At 44.0% G+C, this 19,240-nt stretch overlaps 1 protein-coding gene across 11 annotated transcripts in view; it reads right to left on the bottom strand.

The window, feature by feature from the left end:
- The window catches only part of LOC311132134 (calcium/calmodulin-dependent protein kinase type II delta chain-like), a 107,918-nt gene that overhangs the window by 19,672 nt on the left and 69,006 nt on the right, over positions 1–19,240 (bottom strand). For 4 of the 11 annotated variants that reach the window (XM_084165343.1, XM_084165346.1, XM_084165350.1 and 1 more), the window contains exons 5-13: positions 15,417–15,482; positions 13,260–13,332; positions 6,994–7,096; positions 6,192–6,275; positions 4,697–4,791; positions 3,734–3,856; positions 3,515–3,598; positions 2,829–2,871; positions 917–957 (exon numbers count right to left, since the gene is read on the bottom strand). In XM_084165343.1, the coding sequence (XP_084021469.1) occupies positions 917–957; positions 2,829–2,871; positions 3,515–3,598; positions 3,734–3,856; positions 4,697–4,791; positions 6,192–6,275; positions 6,994–7,096; positions 13,260–13,332; positions 15,417–15,482 (712 nt within the window). Of the gene's footprint in view, positions 1–916; positions 958–2,828; positions 2,872–3,514; positions 3,599–3,733; positions 3,857–4,696; positions 4,792–6,191; positions 6,276–6,993; positions 7,097–13,259; positions 13,333–14,203; positions 14,277–15,416; positions 15,483–19,240 lie in introns of all 11 variants that reach the window. The other 7 variants (XM_084165347.1, XM_084165352.1, XM_084165353.1 and 4 more) reach the window with 3 other exon arrangements.

Here is a 19,240-nt window from a genome sequence, read left to right as displayed (position 1 = left end):
GGTATGTGATCTTAGTGTTTAAGGATTAGCATTCGGAGAGGGAGAGGAGCTGGAGGGTTGGGGATGCGGAGCTGAGGGGCCAGGGGAGGCAGATACCGATGCAGGGGCCAGACAAACAGCCAGCATAGTAGTTTGACACTGGGCCCAGGGTGTAGAAACAGAAACTGGAGCACAGCTACTCAACCAGAGCTGTGAGCGGGAGAGTGGGTGAGTCACTGTCTGACACAGACCCCCAGTTGGGAGAGCAAGTGAGTGTGAATGAAAAGAGGGGGGTGAGATGGAGAGAGAGAGAGAAGAGGGTAGAAATATAGAAAATAGAAAAAATAGAGAGATTAAGAGATTGAAGGGAGGGAAAGGTATTGAGAGGAAGAGGAGATAAAATCCCCAAATGAGGAAGAGCGTGACAGGGATTTTGTTGTCAGATTTTGAAACAGAGATAAGGGGGGGGGGGACAGAGATACTCTCTGAGAAGCACCTGTGGAGGTGATACGGACGGGACCAGTGTAGTGGCTACGACAGCTGAGGTTTGATTGGACGGCAGATCAGGACTGTCATTCTGAGTTAGCAGATCATCCGTCACAGCTTCTTCATATCACAAAACAGATGCCACCCCTCTGTCACAGCTTCCTCATATCACAAAACAGATGCCACCCCTCTGTCACAGCTTCCTCATATCACAAAACAGATGCCACCCCTCTCTAACTGAATTATTTTGGAAAGGTGGGATAAAGATGGGGCACGATTATTGAGATATCTTAGTCACACAGCACTCAAAATGACACATTATTTCACTGCTGGCACCAGGAATATTGTAGAAATTCTCCCAACATAAGTTACATGAGTCCATAACTTAAGGTCAATGTGTGTTGTCAGGTGTTAAGATGACAGTAGTGAATGAGAGAGGTGGATAACCTACCTTGACACCGTCAGCTTTCTTGTTGAGTAGGCTCTTGGCTGCTGTAAGGAGAGAGGGGACAAGGGGACATGGTCAGCGAGGACACCTCTGACACACACGCCGCTAAAATCTAGTGAAGACGGCAAACTATGGGCCAACTTTGACAGTCTCCTACCAGAGATGGAAGAAGCAAAAAGGAAGATGCAAATGAAGTGAGAGAAATCAAACTTAGTGATTAGTTTGTGAGATGCAATTATAGCTACAACTAACAGCCTGATGGAGTATCTATGGAAGAGGTCCAACGAATTGAGGTTTAATGCCCTCTGCCAAAAAACACATGCACAAAAGGAGATCTTCAATTGCTTGCTTCTAAACGTAAAAACAGTTAATGTGATAATCTAATTTAATAATTTAATTTAATTATAATCTAACTCCTCCTCACAGAACACATTAGCACACACTCCTACTGTAGATCAACATGCAAATATAATGTAGACATGGAGAGAGCTGATTGGCTGGGCGGGTAGAATGATGAGGCTTCTGGAACGTGGAGAAGCTTAGTGATTGGTTAAAGTGATCAGGGCTGTCACACCTAAAGGCCACACAGGTGCAGGAGGAGTTTATGAGAGGGGGGAGAGGAAAGGTGTTTGTGAAAGTGTTTAGTAGGTCTGAGAGGGGTGCTAGTGACCCAGACAAGGCACATGGGTAGAGAGCAGTGCCAACGCATGCCAGAGTCTCTTACCTCACAGGGTTACACATTTCAAACAAAAAAAGAGAGAAAAAAAGAAATATAAATAAAACAGAATGGGTGTAAAGTCTTGCTCTGAGCAAAAAAATACTGGCTATATGGAAAATATGAACATTGAATACAATGTACTGTTTAACTTAAAAGAAAACATGTACAAGTTGAAAAGTTGAAAGGGTTCTAGTGACAAGCAGCCTTGACAGGGAGAGACTATCTGTGTTTTTCTGTCTGAACACAGTACTCTGTTTAAATTGTCCAGATAAATGCAAGGAAGCAGGAGAAAGTGAAGTGTACATCTTTCCTCCATTAACCACTCATCACCCCGAGAGAGATATATTTAGCTAGCAGACAAAACATGTAAGTATTGCCCTTTAAGAGGCCCAGTATGGCTGCACCACATCGATCTGCAACCCCCCACTGGTCTCACGTCTCTATTGATATGAACTGGGAGGAAGCTGATGGTGGTTCTTTTAAAGGCTAGCGTATTCATCCTGGGGTTCTCCATCTCTCTCTTTTATCCTCTCCTTATTCTCCCTCTCGCACTCTTTATCAGTCCTTTCTTTAACACCTGACCTTTCTTTAACACCCGACCTTTCTTTAACACCTGACCTTCTCACTCCTCTCTCCTTCCACTCCTGCCTCCTTCCACTCCTGCCTCCTTCCACTCCTGCCTCCTTCCACTCCTGCCTCCTTCCACTCCTGCCTCCTTCCACTCCTGCCTCCTTCCACTCCTGCCTCCTTTCACTTATTTCCCTCACCTTTGTTTCCCTCCTCAAGTGTTTTGGTGAAATCAATAACCCAGCTGCATTATTCAGCAACAGCTGATGGAGGAGAATTCTAAATATTAATCTGGTGTTGGTGGCAATGTCATAGGAAACCTGGGGCTTTAGAAAACTAGAAAGAGAGAGAGACAGAGACACAGAGAAAGAGACAGAAAGAGAGAGAGACAGAGAGAGAGAGACAAAGACAGAGAGAGAGAGAGAGAGAGAGAGAGAGACAGAGAGAGAGAGAGAGAGAGAGAGAGAGAGAGAGAGAGAGAGAGAGAGAGAGAGAGAGAGAGAGAGAGACAAAGACACAGAGAGAGAGAGAGAGAGAGAGAGAGAGAGAGAGAGAGAGAAACACAGACATAGAGAGGCCAAGAGAGACACCTTGAAAGAAACAGTAATACAGTAGGAAGATGCATCTGACCTGAGAAGTTGCGTGTGGCCAGCATGGTGGTGAGGATAGCACCCTGAGGAAGAGAACAGGAACAGTGAGTTGAGGCTGATCAAGGCTTTAATAGTCATCTCTAATCCCTAACATGGTGTCAGACTTTAGGTGGAAAGGTAATGATTAGATTACTTAGTGGTCAGTGTCCACTCTATGACATACAGTACATGGGCTCGTACAACCTGGTGAAATCCTGTGAGAAACCTGGTGAAATCCTGTGAGAAACCTGGTGAAATCCTGTGAGAAACCTGGTGAAATCCTGTGAGAAACCTGGTGAAGTCCTGTGAGAAACCTGGTCAAATCCTGTGAGAAACCTGGTCAAATCCTGTGAGAAACCTGGTAAAACCTGGTGAAATCCTGTCAGAAACCTGTCAAAACCTGGTGAAATAATGTGAGAAACCAGGTAAAACCTGGTCAAATCCTGTCAGAAACCTGGGAAAACCTTGTGAAATCCTGTGAGAAACCTGGTAAACCTGGTCAAATCCTATGAGAAACCTGGTAAATTCCCGTGAGAAACCTAGTAAAACCTGGTGAAATCCTGTCAGAAACCTGTCAGGACCTGGTGAAATAATGTTAGAAACCTGGCAAAACCTGGTCAAATCCTGTGAGAAACCTGGTTAAACCAGGTAAAACCTGGTCAAATCCTGTGATAAACCTTTCCTCACCTTGAGTTTCCTCCTGGCGTTGAACTTCCTCAGGCACTCCACCGTCTCCTGTCTGTGCATCATGGACGCCACAGTGGACCGTTGCTGCAGAGAGGACACAGTGAGAGAGGGGGAGAATATCACGTGTCTGTAGGTGTTCTCATGGACTGTGTGTTTGAGTTTGTGGGTGTGCGTGTGCGTGTGCGTGTGTGTGATTGTGTGTGTGTGTGTGACACGTACGCAGATCCAGGGGTGTTTGAGTGAGTCTGTGGCGGTGACCCTCTTGGCAGGGTTGATGGTCAACATCTTGTTGATCAGGTCTTTGGCATCGGGGGTCACCGTGTCCCACTCAGGGGACGGAAACTGAAGGAGAGAACACAGGGAGAGGCCATGAGGCTGGTCATCCATCAGTCCATCCATCCACTCATCCATCCTCCCATCCCCCCTTCACTTTCTCTCCCCTCATCCAGCTTTGTTTGGAAATGTGTCATTGGAGAAACCAGGACCGATGAGAGAACTGGCAAAATAACTTCACAAGGTTGACAAAAAAACAGAGTCACTGAGGATAATGTGCATGTAGTCAGAGCTAAATTGGGCTTCAGCCATTGCATCGGGCTGTCCCTGCCTCACTCCTTCTCCTCCTCTCCCCTCCTCCTAAGACTCAATCTGTCTGGGACAGGCGTTGGCATTGGCAGGGGAGTATCTGTGGCTGCAAACAGTATGAGGGAACAGCCACAGATAGAAAGACACACAGCCTGTGTTCCAACAGCACGCTGGGAGGGGCAATGCTCAGCCAAGACACAGACAGACAGGATCTGATGTGTCACGTATGGCCTTGTGTCGCTGGGAAAACAAGTGGCTAACACATTTCCTTCTGGTGTAAGAGATACAAACGTCCTATTCCTGCCACTCAAACAGGAGATGAGCCTTGCCTGCTAAAGTTAAATGATTGTGATCACAGTCTTGGAAACAGTGATGGGAGATTTCTGTATTGATCTAAGAACAAGCCTGTCTTAAGCTCATGTCAAGAATGTGTGCCCTCACTAACTGTAAGTCGCTCTGGATAAGAGCGCGTGCTAAAATGACTAAAATGTAAAATGTAAATGTAGATATCTGCATTAAAGCAAGTGTCAAACACTGCTGTTGGGATATGTGTGTGTGTGTGTGTGAGCGTGAAAGGGTGTGTGTTGTTGCGGTACTCACGTCGTAGGCCCCAGCCTTGATCTGCTGGTACAGTCGGTGCTGGTCTTCGTCCCAGAAGGGAGGGTAGCCCACCAGAAGAATATAAAGGATCACACCTGGTCACACACAATCAGGGTGATGCCAATTATGAATAAACGTCATTTAAAAAAAATCGCAAGCAGTGTGATAATTATCATTATACTAAAAACTCAGCAAGAGGAGAAATTACAATCAAACTCAGCATGACCCAATTACCCAATAATAATAATAATAATAATAATAATAATATCTAATAATTATAATATCTAATAACAATAATAATATCTAATAATAATATCTGATGACCTTTACTGAGATATATCTATTGGCTCAAATATGCTAATGTTATATGGATGAAGAGGTCGGGAGAGGACAGGAAGTAACTCCCTACATACAGTAGACTCCACCCACTATAAGGGCTTTCATCATGTCACCATTGCCGTGGTGACAAACAAGCCAAACATTTCAGCACTGTGTTATTCACTGGCTGGTAAGTTACCGGGAGGAGCTGAAGGGCCCTTGATTGGTCAGTAAAGCACTCTAACCAGACTAACAAGTAATTGAGGGGATTTGATTATCTGCCCCGGTTTGCACCGGATGAAAATTGATTGCATTAGTTTTGGAACCAGGTGCCCCGTTTTGGCCGATTGCGAAGTCGGCTCAGAACAAAAGTGCCATAGGTTAAAGCACGTGGAATAATGAGAAGCAGACACTCTTATCCAGAGCGACTTACAGTTAGTGAGTGCATACATTATTTTTTATACTGCCCCCCCGTGGGAAACGAACCCACAACCCTGGCGTTGCAAACGCCATGCTCTACCAACTCAGCTACATCCCTGCCGGCCATTCCCTCCCCTACCCTGGGCGATGCTGGGCCAATTGTGCGCCGCCCCATGGGTCTCCCGGTCGCGGCCGGCTACGACAGAGCGTGGATTCGAACCAGGATCTCTAGTGGCACAGCTAGCACTGCGATGCAGTGCCTTAGACCACTGCGCCACTCAGGAGTGTTTTGACATGCAAAGGTGATTGCTTTTGATAAAAACGCTTCATCTGCCTTCCCAATGAAAACTAGTTTGAAAATTCAAACATATATTTTATGGGAAAATGATGCTAAATGTTTCTGAACGATGCAACACGACCGAGCGACGCAAATTACTTTTAGATTTGAGAAGGGCACTCCTCCCTCACCGCTTTTGCCCGTTCACGTCACGGGCCATAGACCTGTGCACCGCGGTTCAGCTTAATCGAACGCTGCCATTGTCACCTGGGACTCATGTGTGAATGAGTGTGTTCTAGACATGTAAAGCCCAGGTGGCCTGGCCCTTGATGAGTTATGTAACGAGCAGCTGCAGTGATTAATTCAAGGGGTGTGAACTGGAGGAACTCATCGTCTGTGTAAGAACCATGTTGGCTCTTCATAGTCGGTACTAGCCTTTCCTCAAAGTCAAAGAGACTGTTCTGTTGGGAAGTTCCTTACCACAGGCCCACATGTCCACAGGTTTCCCATAGGGGTCTTTCCTCAGAACCTCCGGGGACAAGTAGCCTGGGGTTCCCGCAAAACCTGGAACAGAGATGAGACATCATAAATGAACTACATAAATGAAAATAATGCCACATTAGCTGATTAGAGGTCAAATAAATCCAAAATTCAACATTTATGGGCCACGGTTAACAAGCTCCCAAAACTTCTCCTCTGGAACGGCCCTCTTGGGTGCGCAATGTGGCTCCCCGCCAAAGAAACACAACCCACTTATCTAAAAGAACTCCAAGTACCACCAGTGAAGTGGGTAGATGATTCTCAGGTGACAGCCAGCCCAGGGGATTAGGATAATTATTCCTCCATTCTGTGGGATTAGCAGGGAAATAACCCTGTTTATCCACCTTTTAAAACCTGCACTATAAACCCAGAGCACTGACACTCCTCAATGTTTCACACAAGAGACTTCATTTCAGTAGTGGTGGTGAAGCGTTGGCTTTGAAGACTAAGTAAACATCAAAGTACTCTAAAGCTTGTGTGGGTTTAGACATTGTTTATAATAAAACAGGGACCTATGATGAACAGTAAATGCTTAGTTACACCCTGGGGTTATGTAGTATATATTAAACAACATCAAATGCATGGAGATCAAATTAATGGAGACTTATTACTGTAAAAAAAAAAGATAATTGTCAACAAGGCCTTATTTCTTTATTTGTATCTATTGTTTAAAACAAGTCACCAAATGGACATCTAAGTTGGGGATATTTGAATAGATGTTTTGTGACTGACTGGTACTCACCGAACCATGCCTGCTGGTCTCCCTGCACCTCGATGGCCAGGCCAAAGTCTGCCAACTTCACAGCTGCTCCCTTCAGCTTACTGGCTAGGAGCAGATTCTCAGGCTTGGAGAGATGGAGACAGGGTTTCAACACTTCTCATACAGCAATATACATGAAAATTAAGTGTTGGAAACATACCCACTATATTATACAGGTATATTCATTGGAAATATCCCCACTGGGTTGTAGAACCTAGACGGTGGGTCATCTCACCATTGAAAAATAGTATGCTCCTCAATATATGACCAAATTCCATTAACCAAAGTATATTTAGGGACACTAACTCCTCAGTAATAACCCCATTGTGTCCCCTCCTGTGTCCCCGTGGGGCCATGCATGGTCACGGTCACCAAGGTCACTCTCTAGGAAAGCAGCTCTCTATGACTCAATGCTCTCACTCAACACACACTGGGGAACAAATTCCACACCCAGACCAGTGTTAAGTAACAGGGTGGACACTGATACGGACACAGTAACATGGTTGACACGGCGCTAGGAAAGGAGTGGACACAGCTTGATCTTTAGTGAGCCACAAGCGTGTGTAACAGGCCACATGCCGCTGGTCCTGGCGTCTAATTGGTCCGTCTGTCTCTATAGCCCAAGGGGCCGGGCTACAAGATCAGAGGAGGTCGACAGTGATTCATGTATAGCCAGCGTCGGAACAGGAAGGGGAGGGGCTTAGAGAAAAGGTTACCCTGGGTTCTGGGTTGATGAATAATGCACTTGCTGACATTTTGAAGGCAGCTTCGAGGAGACGTAATTAGTAGAAATGAATCAGGAAGGATATACTTGTAATATAATAACAAACAGGAGATGTGTTGGATGTCAAGTGGGAGCTGTTTCAGAGACCTTTTGGAGCGAAGCTGCTTTGCTTGTGTGGCAAAAACATTAGTTACACTACCTCAAGAACAGTATTCATATTGGTAAATTAAATCCACTTCTATGGCCTAGATATTGCATATGGAGTAGAAATACAAAAGGAATCAATTTCTCAATATCATATAGCAGAGGTAGGCAACCCTGTTCCTGGAGTGCCGCAGGTACTCCAGGGTTTGTCCCAACTAGGCACCACACCTGACCCACTGAGCTAACTGATCAGTTCAATGGTTGCCTAAATTCAACACCTCTGGTCTTCCCGGTTGGTTCAATCAAAAACATGAAGTGACTGCGGCCCTCCAGGACCAGGGTTGCCTGCCCCTGTCGTGTAGCATCGAGTCAAACAGGGCAAATGTATGGTCATTCACTGGTACAGTTAGTAGAGCATTCGTGAGTTGTGATTCGTGCAGATCAGAGGGCGATGGCAGAGCTCACATGCTACGGTTGGATGGGGGTGGAAAGTGCAGTCAACAGTGCCATGCAGTCATTGCAAACACCCCAACCATCCCACCCTCCATTTCCCCCCCCAAAAAAAGTATGTAACCTGTATGATGAGACTGGAAGGGGACAGGTAAAAATATATATATTTGCAGGCCTCATAACATCATCTTATAACATCACCCTATTGAGTCTTCTCTATAACACATTATCCCTAATGGGCTTTAAATAACGGGCTTCATAACCAAATAAGTAGTTTGGAAAACTCTATATGCCTAACAAGCCCCAAATAGGCTAATCAATACTTTGTAATCTAATCTAAAAGCACATATGAGAACTATAGTGCCTAACCAGTATAGCTTTCAGGACTGGGTAATGAACTGTGATGAGACTGTGGGCTTCCTTCCCTAAGTGCCTTGCTGTGTCTGTGTGTGGATCCCATCTATGTCTCTGTGATCAGGATATATGCCCGGTCCTCAGGGTTCCTGTGCAATGGGTCTAATTTGATTCAGTCTCTCAGCCATAGAGATGTATTTACTCCACGTTCATCTAGCCTGGTTGGCCTTACCAAATCTACCTGGACAAATACACTTGACTTTCTGTCAGTCACACACACACACACACACACACACACCTACCATTGTGCATACCTCTCAACTTCTATTCCTCTATCTCCCAGCTATCTGTCTCTCTATATCTCCGAGCTATCTGTGTCTCTATATCTCCTAGCTATCTGTCTCTCTATAGCTCCTAGCTATCTGTCTCTCTATAGCTCCTAGCTATCTGTCTCTATATCTCCTAGCTATCTGTCTCTCTATATCTCCTAGCTATCTGTCTCTCTATATCTCCTAGCTATCTGTCTCTCTATATCTCCCAGCTATCTGTCTCTCTATATCTCCTAGCTATCTGTCTCTCTATATCTCCTAGCTATCTGTCTCTCTATATCTCCCAGCTATATGTCTCTCTATATCTCCTAGCTATCTGTCTCTCTATATCTCCCAGCTATCTGTCTCTCTACATCTCCCAGCTATCTGTCTCTCTATATCTCCTAGCTATCTGTCTCTCTATATCTCCCAGCTATCTGTCTCTCTTTATCTCCAAGCTACCTGTCTCTCTATATCTCCTAGCTACCTGTCTCTCTATATCTCCTAGCTACCTGTCTCTCTATATCTCCCAGCTATCTGTCTCTCTATATCTCCCAGCTATCTGTCTCTCTATATCTCCCAGCTATCTGTCTCTCTATATCTCCTAGCTATCTGTCTCTCTATATCTCCCAGCTATCTGTCTCTCTATATCTCCCAGCTATCTGTCTCTCTATATCTCCTAGCTATCTGTCTCTCTATATCTCCCAGCCATCTGTCTCTCTTTATCTCCTAGCTATCTGTCTCTCTTTATCTCCTAGCCATCTGTCTCTTTATTTTGTCTTCAGGGATTTAAACCAGTGGCTTGGTATCTAAACCTAGAGGGAGGGGAGAGAGGACAGGGACAGCCCTGGTCTCTCATGCAGTCATCCAGACCAGCATCATCCAGAGTGGCTTGGCCTCCCGTGTGGACAGACACAGAGGAAGAGAGAGCAACAGCATCAGTGATTAGAGCAGCTGGGAGGAAGAGGAGGACAGAAGGGGAGGAGGAGAGAGGGGGAGGAGGAGTAGAGAGGAGGATGACGACAACAAGAGCGGGAGGACAAGAGGGAAGAGTTCAGTTAAGGGTGAAAGGAAAAAAAGAAGGACAGTGGAGTGAAAGAAAGAGGGATGAAAAAGGAGATGGACAGAAGAGGATAATGTAACGGAAAGGAAAGGTGGAGGAGGCAGAGCTGAACAGAGTGCCGTCAGCATCCAGTACAACAGAAGTCATTGATGCTTGAAGGAACAGCTTGAGAGGGATGTCTGGTCTGATGTACAGTGCCTTCGGAAAGTATTCACAGCCCTTTACTTATTCCCCATTTTGTTGTGAATTCAAAATGGATTCAATTGATAAAATATTTCTCACCCATCTACACACAATAACCCGTAATGACAATGTGAAAACATGTTTTGCAAATGTATTGAAAATAAGATACAGAAATATCTCATTTACATTAGTATTCACACCCCTGAGTCAATACATGTTAGAATTACCTTTGGCAGCGATTACTGCTGTGAGTCTTTCTGGGTAAGTCTTTAAGAGCTTTCCACACCTGGATTGTGCAACATTTGCACATTATTATTTTCAAAATTATTCAAGCTCTGTCAAATTGGTTGTTGATCATTGCTAGACAACCATTTTCAAGTCTTGCCATAGATTTTCAAGCAGATTTAAGTCAAAACTGTAACTCGGCCACATTCACCGTCTTCTTAAACAACTCCAGTGTAGATTTGGCCTTCTGTTTTAGGTTATTGTCCTGCTGAAAGGTAAATTAATTTCCCATTATCCTTAAAAACTCCCCATTCCTTAACGATTTCAACCATACCCATAACATGATGCAGCCACCACTATACTTGAAAATATGGAGAGTGGTACTCAGCAATGTGTTGGATTGTATTTGCCCCAAACATATAATATTTTATTAACAAAAAATATATATTATTGCTTTGCCAGATTATTTGCAGTATTACTTTAGTGCCTTGTTGCAGACAGGATGCATGTTTTGAAATATTTGTATTCTGTACAAGCTTCCTTTTTTCACTCTGTCAATTAGGTTAGCATTGAGGAGTAACTACAATGTTGTTGATCCATCCTCAATTTTCTCCTATCACCTCTAACTGTTTTAAAGTCACCATTGGCCTCATGGTGAAATCTCTGAGCGGTTTCCTTCCTCTCCGGCAACTGAGTTAAGAAAGGCACCTGCATCTTTGTAGTGACTGGGTGTATTGATACACCATCCAAAGTGTAATTAATAACTTCTCCATGCTCAAAGGGATATTCAATGTCTGGAAAATCTCCCTGGTCTTTGTGGTTGACTCTGTGTTTCAAATTTACTGCTCAACTGAGGGACCTTACAGATAATTGTATATGTGGGGTACAGAGATGAGGTAGTCATTCACAAATCATGTTAAACACTATTATTGCACATAATTAAGCACATTTTTACTCCTGATCTTATTTAGGCTTGCCATAACAAAGGGATTGACTACTTATTGACTCAAGACATTACAGCTTTTAATTTTTTATTAATTTGTAACATTTCCTAAAAACATTATTCCACTTTGACATTATGGGGTGTTGTGTGTAGGCCAGTGACCAAAGAAATCTAAGTTTAAATCATTTTAAATGCAGGCTATAACCAGTGGTGTAAAGTACTTAAGTAAAAATACTTTAAAGTACTACTTAAGTAGTTTTTTGGGGTATCTGTACTTCAATATTTATATTTTTGACAACTTTTTTGTTGTTTTACTCCACTACATTCCTAAAGAAAATAATGTACTTTTCACTCCATACACATCTCTGACACACAACAGTACTCGTTACATTTTGAATGCTTAGCAGGAAACGAAAATGGTCCAATTCACACAATTATCAAGAGAACATCCCTGGTCATCCCTACTGCCTCTGATCTGGCGGACTCACTAAACACAAATGCTTCGTTTGTAAATGATGTCTGAGTGTTGGAGTGTGCCGCTGGCTATCGGTAAATTAAAATGCCATCTGGTTTGCTTAACATAATGAATTTGAAATGATTTACACTTTTACTTTTGATACTTAAATATTTTTGAGCAATTACATTTACTTTTGATACTTAAGTATATTTAAAACCAAATACTTTTTTACTTTTACTCAAGTAGTATTTTACTGGGTGACTTTCACTTTTACTTGAGTCATTCTCTATTAAGGTATCTTTAATTTTACTCAAGTATGACAATTGGGTACTTTTTACACCACTGGCTGTAACATCAAAATGTGGAAAAAGTCAAGGGTTATGAATACTTTCTGAAGGCACTGTAGTCAGTCTGTGTATGGTCTGGTGGAGACAGTTACGAGGGTGGCAGTCTAGACTGTGTCCATCAATTACATGTAGGTTAGTTAGATACAATGGTACTGTCCAGTGCGGTTACAGTGTGTCTGTTGTCAAAATTACTGTATGCATGAGTGTGTGTGTGTGTCAATATGGGTCACCCCCACACCTACACACACACACACGTGTCACAGCAGTCCGAAGCCTTTCATCCGCCTCTTTCATGCTTGTTGTTTGTTTTGTTCATATTTGTTTGTCTTTGTCTATTCCACCGCTCCCCATGGTAACAGCCCGGCAGCAGCCAATCAGAGCCCTGCCTGAGGGGACCGAATGCAAACACGGGGTGATTATTTCAGGAGCTCCTGACTGCACCTGGATCATTTGATTTGCAAATTTGAGTTGTGGACGGGGGTGGGGGGATAGCAGAAGGGGTTTAACAATGGCAAGTCTCCAAATCCTACTACTTTCGCTCATCCTACGCTCCTACTTCTGTCACTTTTTTAACGAGGCCTGTTTTTATGCACCGTTTTCTAACTCGGAGGAATTGCAGGTCCCATTTCCGCCTCCGTACGGCCACTGTTCTGTGGACCAACTCAGTGCCTCATTGAAGGTGTGGGCGTAATAGGTCGACATGCCTTTCCAAAAGTTCCCACTAAGACATTGCCTTTCTGTAACGACCATTTCGTCAGCTTCACAGTAACTCCTAACAGGCAGAGCCATCACTAATGGAAAAGGGATCATCAGAGTCAGTAGAATATTTGACCCTGTAATTGGCTCTGTGGTTCTCTCGTCTCAACTGAACCAGACGTGTCGGAGACAGTCTATCAAAGTTCTTAAAGGCAAACGGATGAATCTGAAAGTCAGTCTGGACGAATGAAGTCTCTCTGGAACTAGAGGAGGAAGAAGAGGAGAGGAATGAGAGGAGGAAGAAGGAAGGAGAGGAGGAAGGGCTGTGTTTGTCTTCCCAGCGTCTCTACTCACCTTGAGGTCGCGGTGGACCACGCCCGTCTGGTGGCAGTGGAGCACGGCCTCGAGGATCTGCTGAATGCAATGACTGCATGCAAACACCAGGGGGCGTAGGTTATTGACGAGCTCACACTCACTGTCTGTGCCATGCGCTCTGCTTGAGACGGGGGGCAGCAGCGGTGGTGGTGGTGGTGGGGATGATGTTTGAGTGGTTCTTTACTACCCCCCCCCCCCCCAACTACCACCCCTTGACCACTAGTACCCCAGTATAGAGCAAATGTATTTACCCAATTGGATGTGATTGCCTTGAATATAAGGGAAAGGCAAGGTCGTAGAGATTCTAATAAGTGATTGAGGCTATAAGATTGGCGTGACATAATTTATACAAAAGTGTGTTCTGATTGCACCATTATGAACCAGGACATCTGTCTATGACATCATCACCCACCAACCCACATTCGCTGTACCCCCGGGTCTTAAAACAGAAGTGGTGTTGGCTCCCCGCCGGCTGTGAGCTCGACCCTTGGGAGGGCGAGGGGGGAGGTGGATGTATTGATACTATTTAAACTCCCCAACCCCTAAAACAAAGGGGCTTATCAAATCCCTCCAGGACCCAAGCTCACAGCAGGCGTTCAAGGCAGAGAGCCGAGGACCGGGAAAGAGATTCTACATGCACGTCGTGTATTTACAGAGGAGGGCAAGGTGAGCTGTGTCACCTCATCGCCCTGCCGCCCCAGCCCCCTGGTGGGCCACCTGACCCCAGCCACAAGTAGTGATTGGTGGACGGGTGGGGGTCAGGTGGCTGGTGGTTGGGTACGGACGGAAAGGAGGAGGAAAGCTGCTTGTGTGGGTAGGAGGTGAGGGGTGTTGGTGGTTGTTAATTTGTGGTGGAATGCGGGCGGGCAGGCGGGCGAGTGGGCCGGCATGGTGCCAGCATAGCCTCTGTGTTGTGTACTGACCTTCATGTCCCTGTGAACTATACCACTTTGGTGACAATGATTTACACTTTCTAGAATCTGCTGTATGCATTGGCTGTGGAGGAGAGAGACAAGGCCAGAAGGAGGAGAGAGACAAGGCCAGAAGGAGGAGAGAGACAAGGCCAGAAGGAGGACAGAACACACATCAGAGAACAGAAGAAACAAAACTGAAAACCAAAATGATAAACGGAAATAATATAAAAAGTAAAAATTCAAGAGAGATGTAGAGTAAAGTTCACATTTTGTTCTACCTCAACCTTTGGAAAGTGGTAAAGCCATTTCTTTCACAAGAATTCTAATAATTGACTTCCAATGCCAGAAATGATAAAATAACAATCTTTTAACAGTCTTACTTTAAAGGGATACTTGGGGATTTTGGCCGTTTTTATGTCTCTGCGTTCAGTTTGAAGGAAGTTGCTAACTAGCGCTAGTGCGATTGCTAACTGACGTTAGCGCAATGACTGGAAGTCTATGGGTATCTGCTAGCATAGGCTTCGCATTGGCTCGCGAAACTACCTCTAACTTCCTTCATAAAAATTGTATCCATGAGTTCATCTTAGGAAGTAGATAGAAGGCTTCCTTGCCAAAATCCCAGAATATCCCTTTAAATTGAACAGTACTTTTTGGAATGAGTAGAAACAGTCAGATTAGAATGAGACAATTTCAAAAACTCTCAGGTCATCGTTTGTTAATGAAGCATGCTATACAGGAAGAAATATAAGGAATAGATCTGCAGACTGCAGCCTCGTATGATAGCAGAGCAACAGAAAACAGAAGGAAAACAGAAGATTCTATTCATAAGATACATTAGACAGCACACACTTATATATAATACAGATACTATAAACACTACTACTAAACTACAGAAAGAGGGTGCATGCAGTAACACACTTATAGATTATTCATAGTTACTAACTACTGTAACTGCTCATTGTAGTGTGTGTGTGTGTGCGGACATGCGCCAAATGTTCCTGCACGTGTGTATGTATGTGTTATGTAGAAACAGTAAATGTATCACTGTCCTCATTAAATGATGGCATTTTAAAACTAACTTTAACTCTAGTGATGAAAAATCCTCAACCTACTGTACACACAATTACCTACAATGTGTGGTTTCAGGTCCACTGATGTGTGTTTGACTAGACCAGGAACATAGCTTCTGTGAAGAGAGTGTGTGAATCTGTGTGAGTCTGACCTGGCGTCTGCTTCGCTGTAGTACTCTCTGGCTACGATATCCTCAAACAGCTCTCCACCAGTCACCCTGGACGAGAGAGAGGGCAAAATGAGACGTGCTAACAGCTCCCCACCAGTCTCCCTGGAAGATGGGGCAAAATGAGACGTGCTAACAGCTCCCCACCAGTCTCCCTGGAAGATGGGGCAAAATGAGACGTGCTAACAGCTCCCCACCATTCACCCTGGAAGAGAGGGCAAAATGAGACGCGTTAATTCCAAGCTAGAAGTTCGGAACACAGCGGGAGACCCGGAGAACAGGGTTGCAATTAGCTATGCAAATCTGCCGTTCAGGCATCTTCAAGGAGGAGAGAGAAAGGATATTTGAGAGATAAAAATATGTCATGAATTAAACAAAACACGACAATTATGCTTGTCCTTTCTGATCATTAGAATAACAGAATAACACACTCCAATGGTGTTAGAATCTCAACATTTGTTGTTCACACTAGATTGGAATGCTGTGTACTACAGTGAGCTAAAATGTCCCATATTCCAAGTGTTATTTTAAGGAACTGGGCAACACAGGAGATGGGAATGTTTCATGGAACCACTCTTGGCATTGGAACGACACCAGACTGTTATACTTGGACTGTGTTCAGAATACATACATACATACACACACACACACACACACACACACACACACACACACACACACACACACACACACACACACACACACACACACACACACACACACACACACACACACACACACACACACACACACACACACACACACACACACACACACACACACACACACACACACACACATACATACATACATACATACATACATACATACATACATACATACATACATACATACAGTTGAAGTCAGAAGTTTACATCACAAATTTCTTGTTAACAAACTATAGTTTTGGCAAGTCGGTTAGGGACATCTACTTTGTGCATGACACAAGTAAATTTTTCCAACAATTGTTTACAGACAAATGGGTCTTCCAAATGAACAATGACCCCAAGCATACTTCCAAATTTGTGGCAAAATGGCTTAAGGACAACAAAGTCAAGGTATTGGAGTGGCCATCACAAAGCCCTGACCTCAATCCTATAGACAATTTGTGGGCAGAACTGAAAAAGCGTGTGCGAGCAAGGAGGCCTACAAACCTGACTCAGTTACACCAGCTCTATCAGGAGGAATGGGCCAAAATTCACCCAACTTAGTGTGGGAAGCTTGTGGAAGGCTACCCGAAATGTTTGACCCAAGTTAAACAATTTAAAGGCAATCTTAACAAATACTAATAGAGTGTATGTAAACTTCTGATCCACTGGGAATGTGATGAAATAAATAAAAGCTGAAATAAATAATTCTCTACTATTATTCTGACATTTGACATTCTTAAAATAAAGTGTTGATCCTAATTGACCTAAGACAGGGAATTTTTACTAGGATTTAATTGTCAGGAAATGTGAAAAACTGAGTTTAAATGTTTTTGGCTAAGGTGTATGTAAACTTCCGACTTCAACTGTACATGACACACACACTCACACACACTTATTATTAGCCTACGCCATAATTTCATGCTAAAGGTTATAGGGAACTGAAGGAGGTCACAACAGTTAATCTCAAATATCTCTCAAAGTAAATTTGTTCAGACTTTCGCATCTCTATTTTTAATTCCCATCCATTTGATAAAGTCTCTCCAATTTGAATCCGACTTTAGTTTCTTTTTTTGCCTATGCCTAATTTTCTGCTCCTAAATGTAAACTACTGCTGCACAATACATGCTATTTTTCTCTATATGTAAGCACTATTGTTTTGCATGAAAGGTTTGTCAAAGTCATTGTCCCCAAAGCTCTATCCAAACAACCTTTCTCTGGCCTACTGTCACATCAGACACACCACAGGCATTGTCAAATGCATTCTCGCAATGCTTTCAATTTTCTCTCTCCATATAATGCAGTAGTAAGAAGTGGTCGTTCATTGAATGGAGGAACACATTAAAATATTAAAGGCAGGCAGGTGGATATAATAAAAGTATTCTATCCATGGTCAATGTGATTTAGCCTCATTACGGTCTTATTGTTTGTTGTCATTGGTTTTTTGGGGTAAAAATAGAGAAAAGCTTTCATCCCTTTAATTCACTCATCTCCGCAGATTTTTTTTTTTACCGACCATTAGTCAAATTAAATGCAGCATTTCAAATATATTGGAACCGATTCCCCTTACAGCTATCAAATTAAACACCGCCAAACTGCTACCAATACACGAGGGACTGGTAGAGAGAGAGCAAAAGAGAGAGGAAGTAACGGTCTTGGTAATGGTTTTCTTCTGAAGTGATATTGATCTGCGCGTCCAAAAATTTTGAAATATGGAGCTAATATGCGATGATGAGAGAGTATATAGAGAAACACAGGGGAGATCGAGAGAGAGAGCTGTAGTGAAGGAATATAGCCTATTTATTGCCTTACCTCCATAACTTGCTACATTTGCACACACTGTATATATATTTTCTGTTGTATTTTTGACTTTATGTTTTTTACCCCATATGTAACTCTGTGTTGTTTTTATTGCACTACTTTGCTTTATCTTGGCCAGGTCGCAGTTGTAAATGAGAACCTGTTCTCAACTGGCTTACCTGGTTAAATAAAGGTGAAAAAAAAAAAAAAAAAAAAAAAAAAAAAAGGAACACTAATCAAATCACTCAGGTCAAAAGGTTAGGGTTCAAACCAACTGATTTATAAGAGGCCAGGCAAACAGTACTCTAAATCAATACTGTAATGTGTCCCCTCTAGACCAGATTACCTCAGATGTCCAAACTCTGGGGCACTTAACTAGGGGCCTCTGGGGCAGTTCTAGGCTTTAACTAGGGGCCTCTGGGGCAGTTCTAGGTTTTAACTAGGGGCCTCTGGGGCAGTTCTAGGCTTTAACTAGGGGCCTCTGGGGCAGTTCTAGGCTTTAACTAGGGGCCTCTGGGGCAGTTCTAGGCTTTAACTAGGGGCCTCTGGGGCAGTTCTAGGCTTTAACTAGGGGCCTCTGGGGCAGTTCTAGGCTTTAACTAGGGGCCTCTGGGGCAGTTCTAGGCTTTAACTAGGGGCCTCTGGGGCAGTTCTAGGCTTTAACTAGGGGCCTCTGGGGCAGTTCTAGGCTTTAACTAGGGGCCTCTGGGGCAGTTCTAGGCTTTAACTAGGGGCCCCTGGGGCAGTTCTAGGCTTTAACTAGGGGCCTCTGGGGCAGTTCTAGGCTTTAACTAGGGGCCTCTGGGGCAGTTCTAGGTTTTAACTAGTTCTGAGAGATTTTCATTGTCAGGTCACATGTTCAGGAAAAACTCTGGTCCCTACTTATTAAACATAGGCTACTTCTATAGAAGACTGAGATTAAGGTTATGACACAGGGACTATCCAGCCTGAACATAGGCTAGCTCTATAGAGGACTGAGGGACAGGGACTGAGGGACAGGGACTATCCAACCTGAACATAGGCTACTTCTATAGAGGACTGAGGGACAGGGACTGAGGGACAGGGACTATCCAGCCTGAACATAGGCTAGCTCTATAGAGGACTGAGGGACAGGGACTGAGGGACAGGGACTATCCAGCCTGAACATAGGCTAGCTCTATAGAGGACTGAGGGACAGGGACTGAGGGACAGGGACTATCCAGCCTGAACATAGGCTAGCTCTATAGAGGACTGAGGGACAGGGACTGAGGGACAGGGACTATCCAGCCTGAACATAGGCTAGCTCTATAGAGGACTGAGGGACAGGGACTGAGGGACAGGGACTATCCAGCCTGAACATAGGCTAGCTCTATAGAGGACTGA

This window comes from Coregonus lavaretus, assembly GCF_964263955.1.
Source record: "Coregonus lavaretus genome assembly, chromosome: 7".
Lineage (NCBI taxonomy): Eukaryota > Metazoa > Chordata > Actinopteri > Salmoniformes > Salmonidae > Coregonus > Coregonus lavaretus.
The sequence above is the reverse complement of the archived record's forward strand: the minus strand, read 5'-3'. Positions and strand labels throughout refer to the sequence as shown.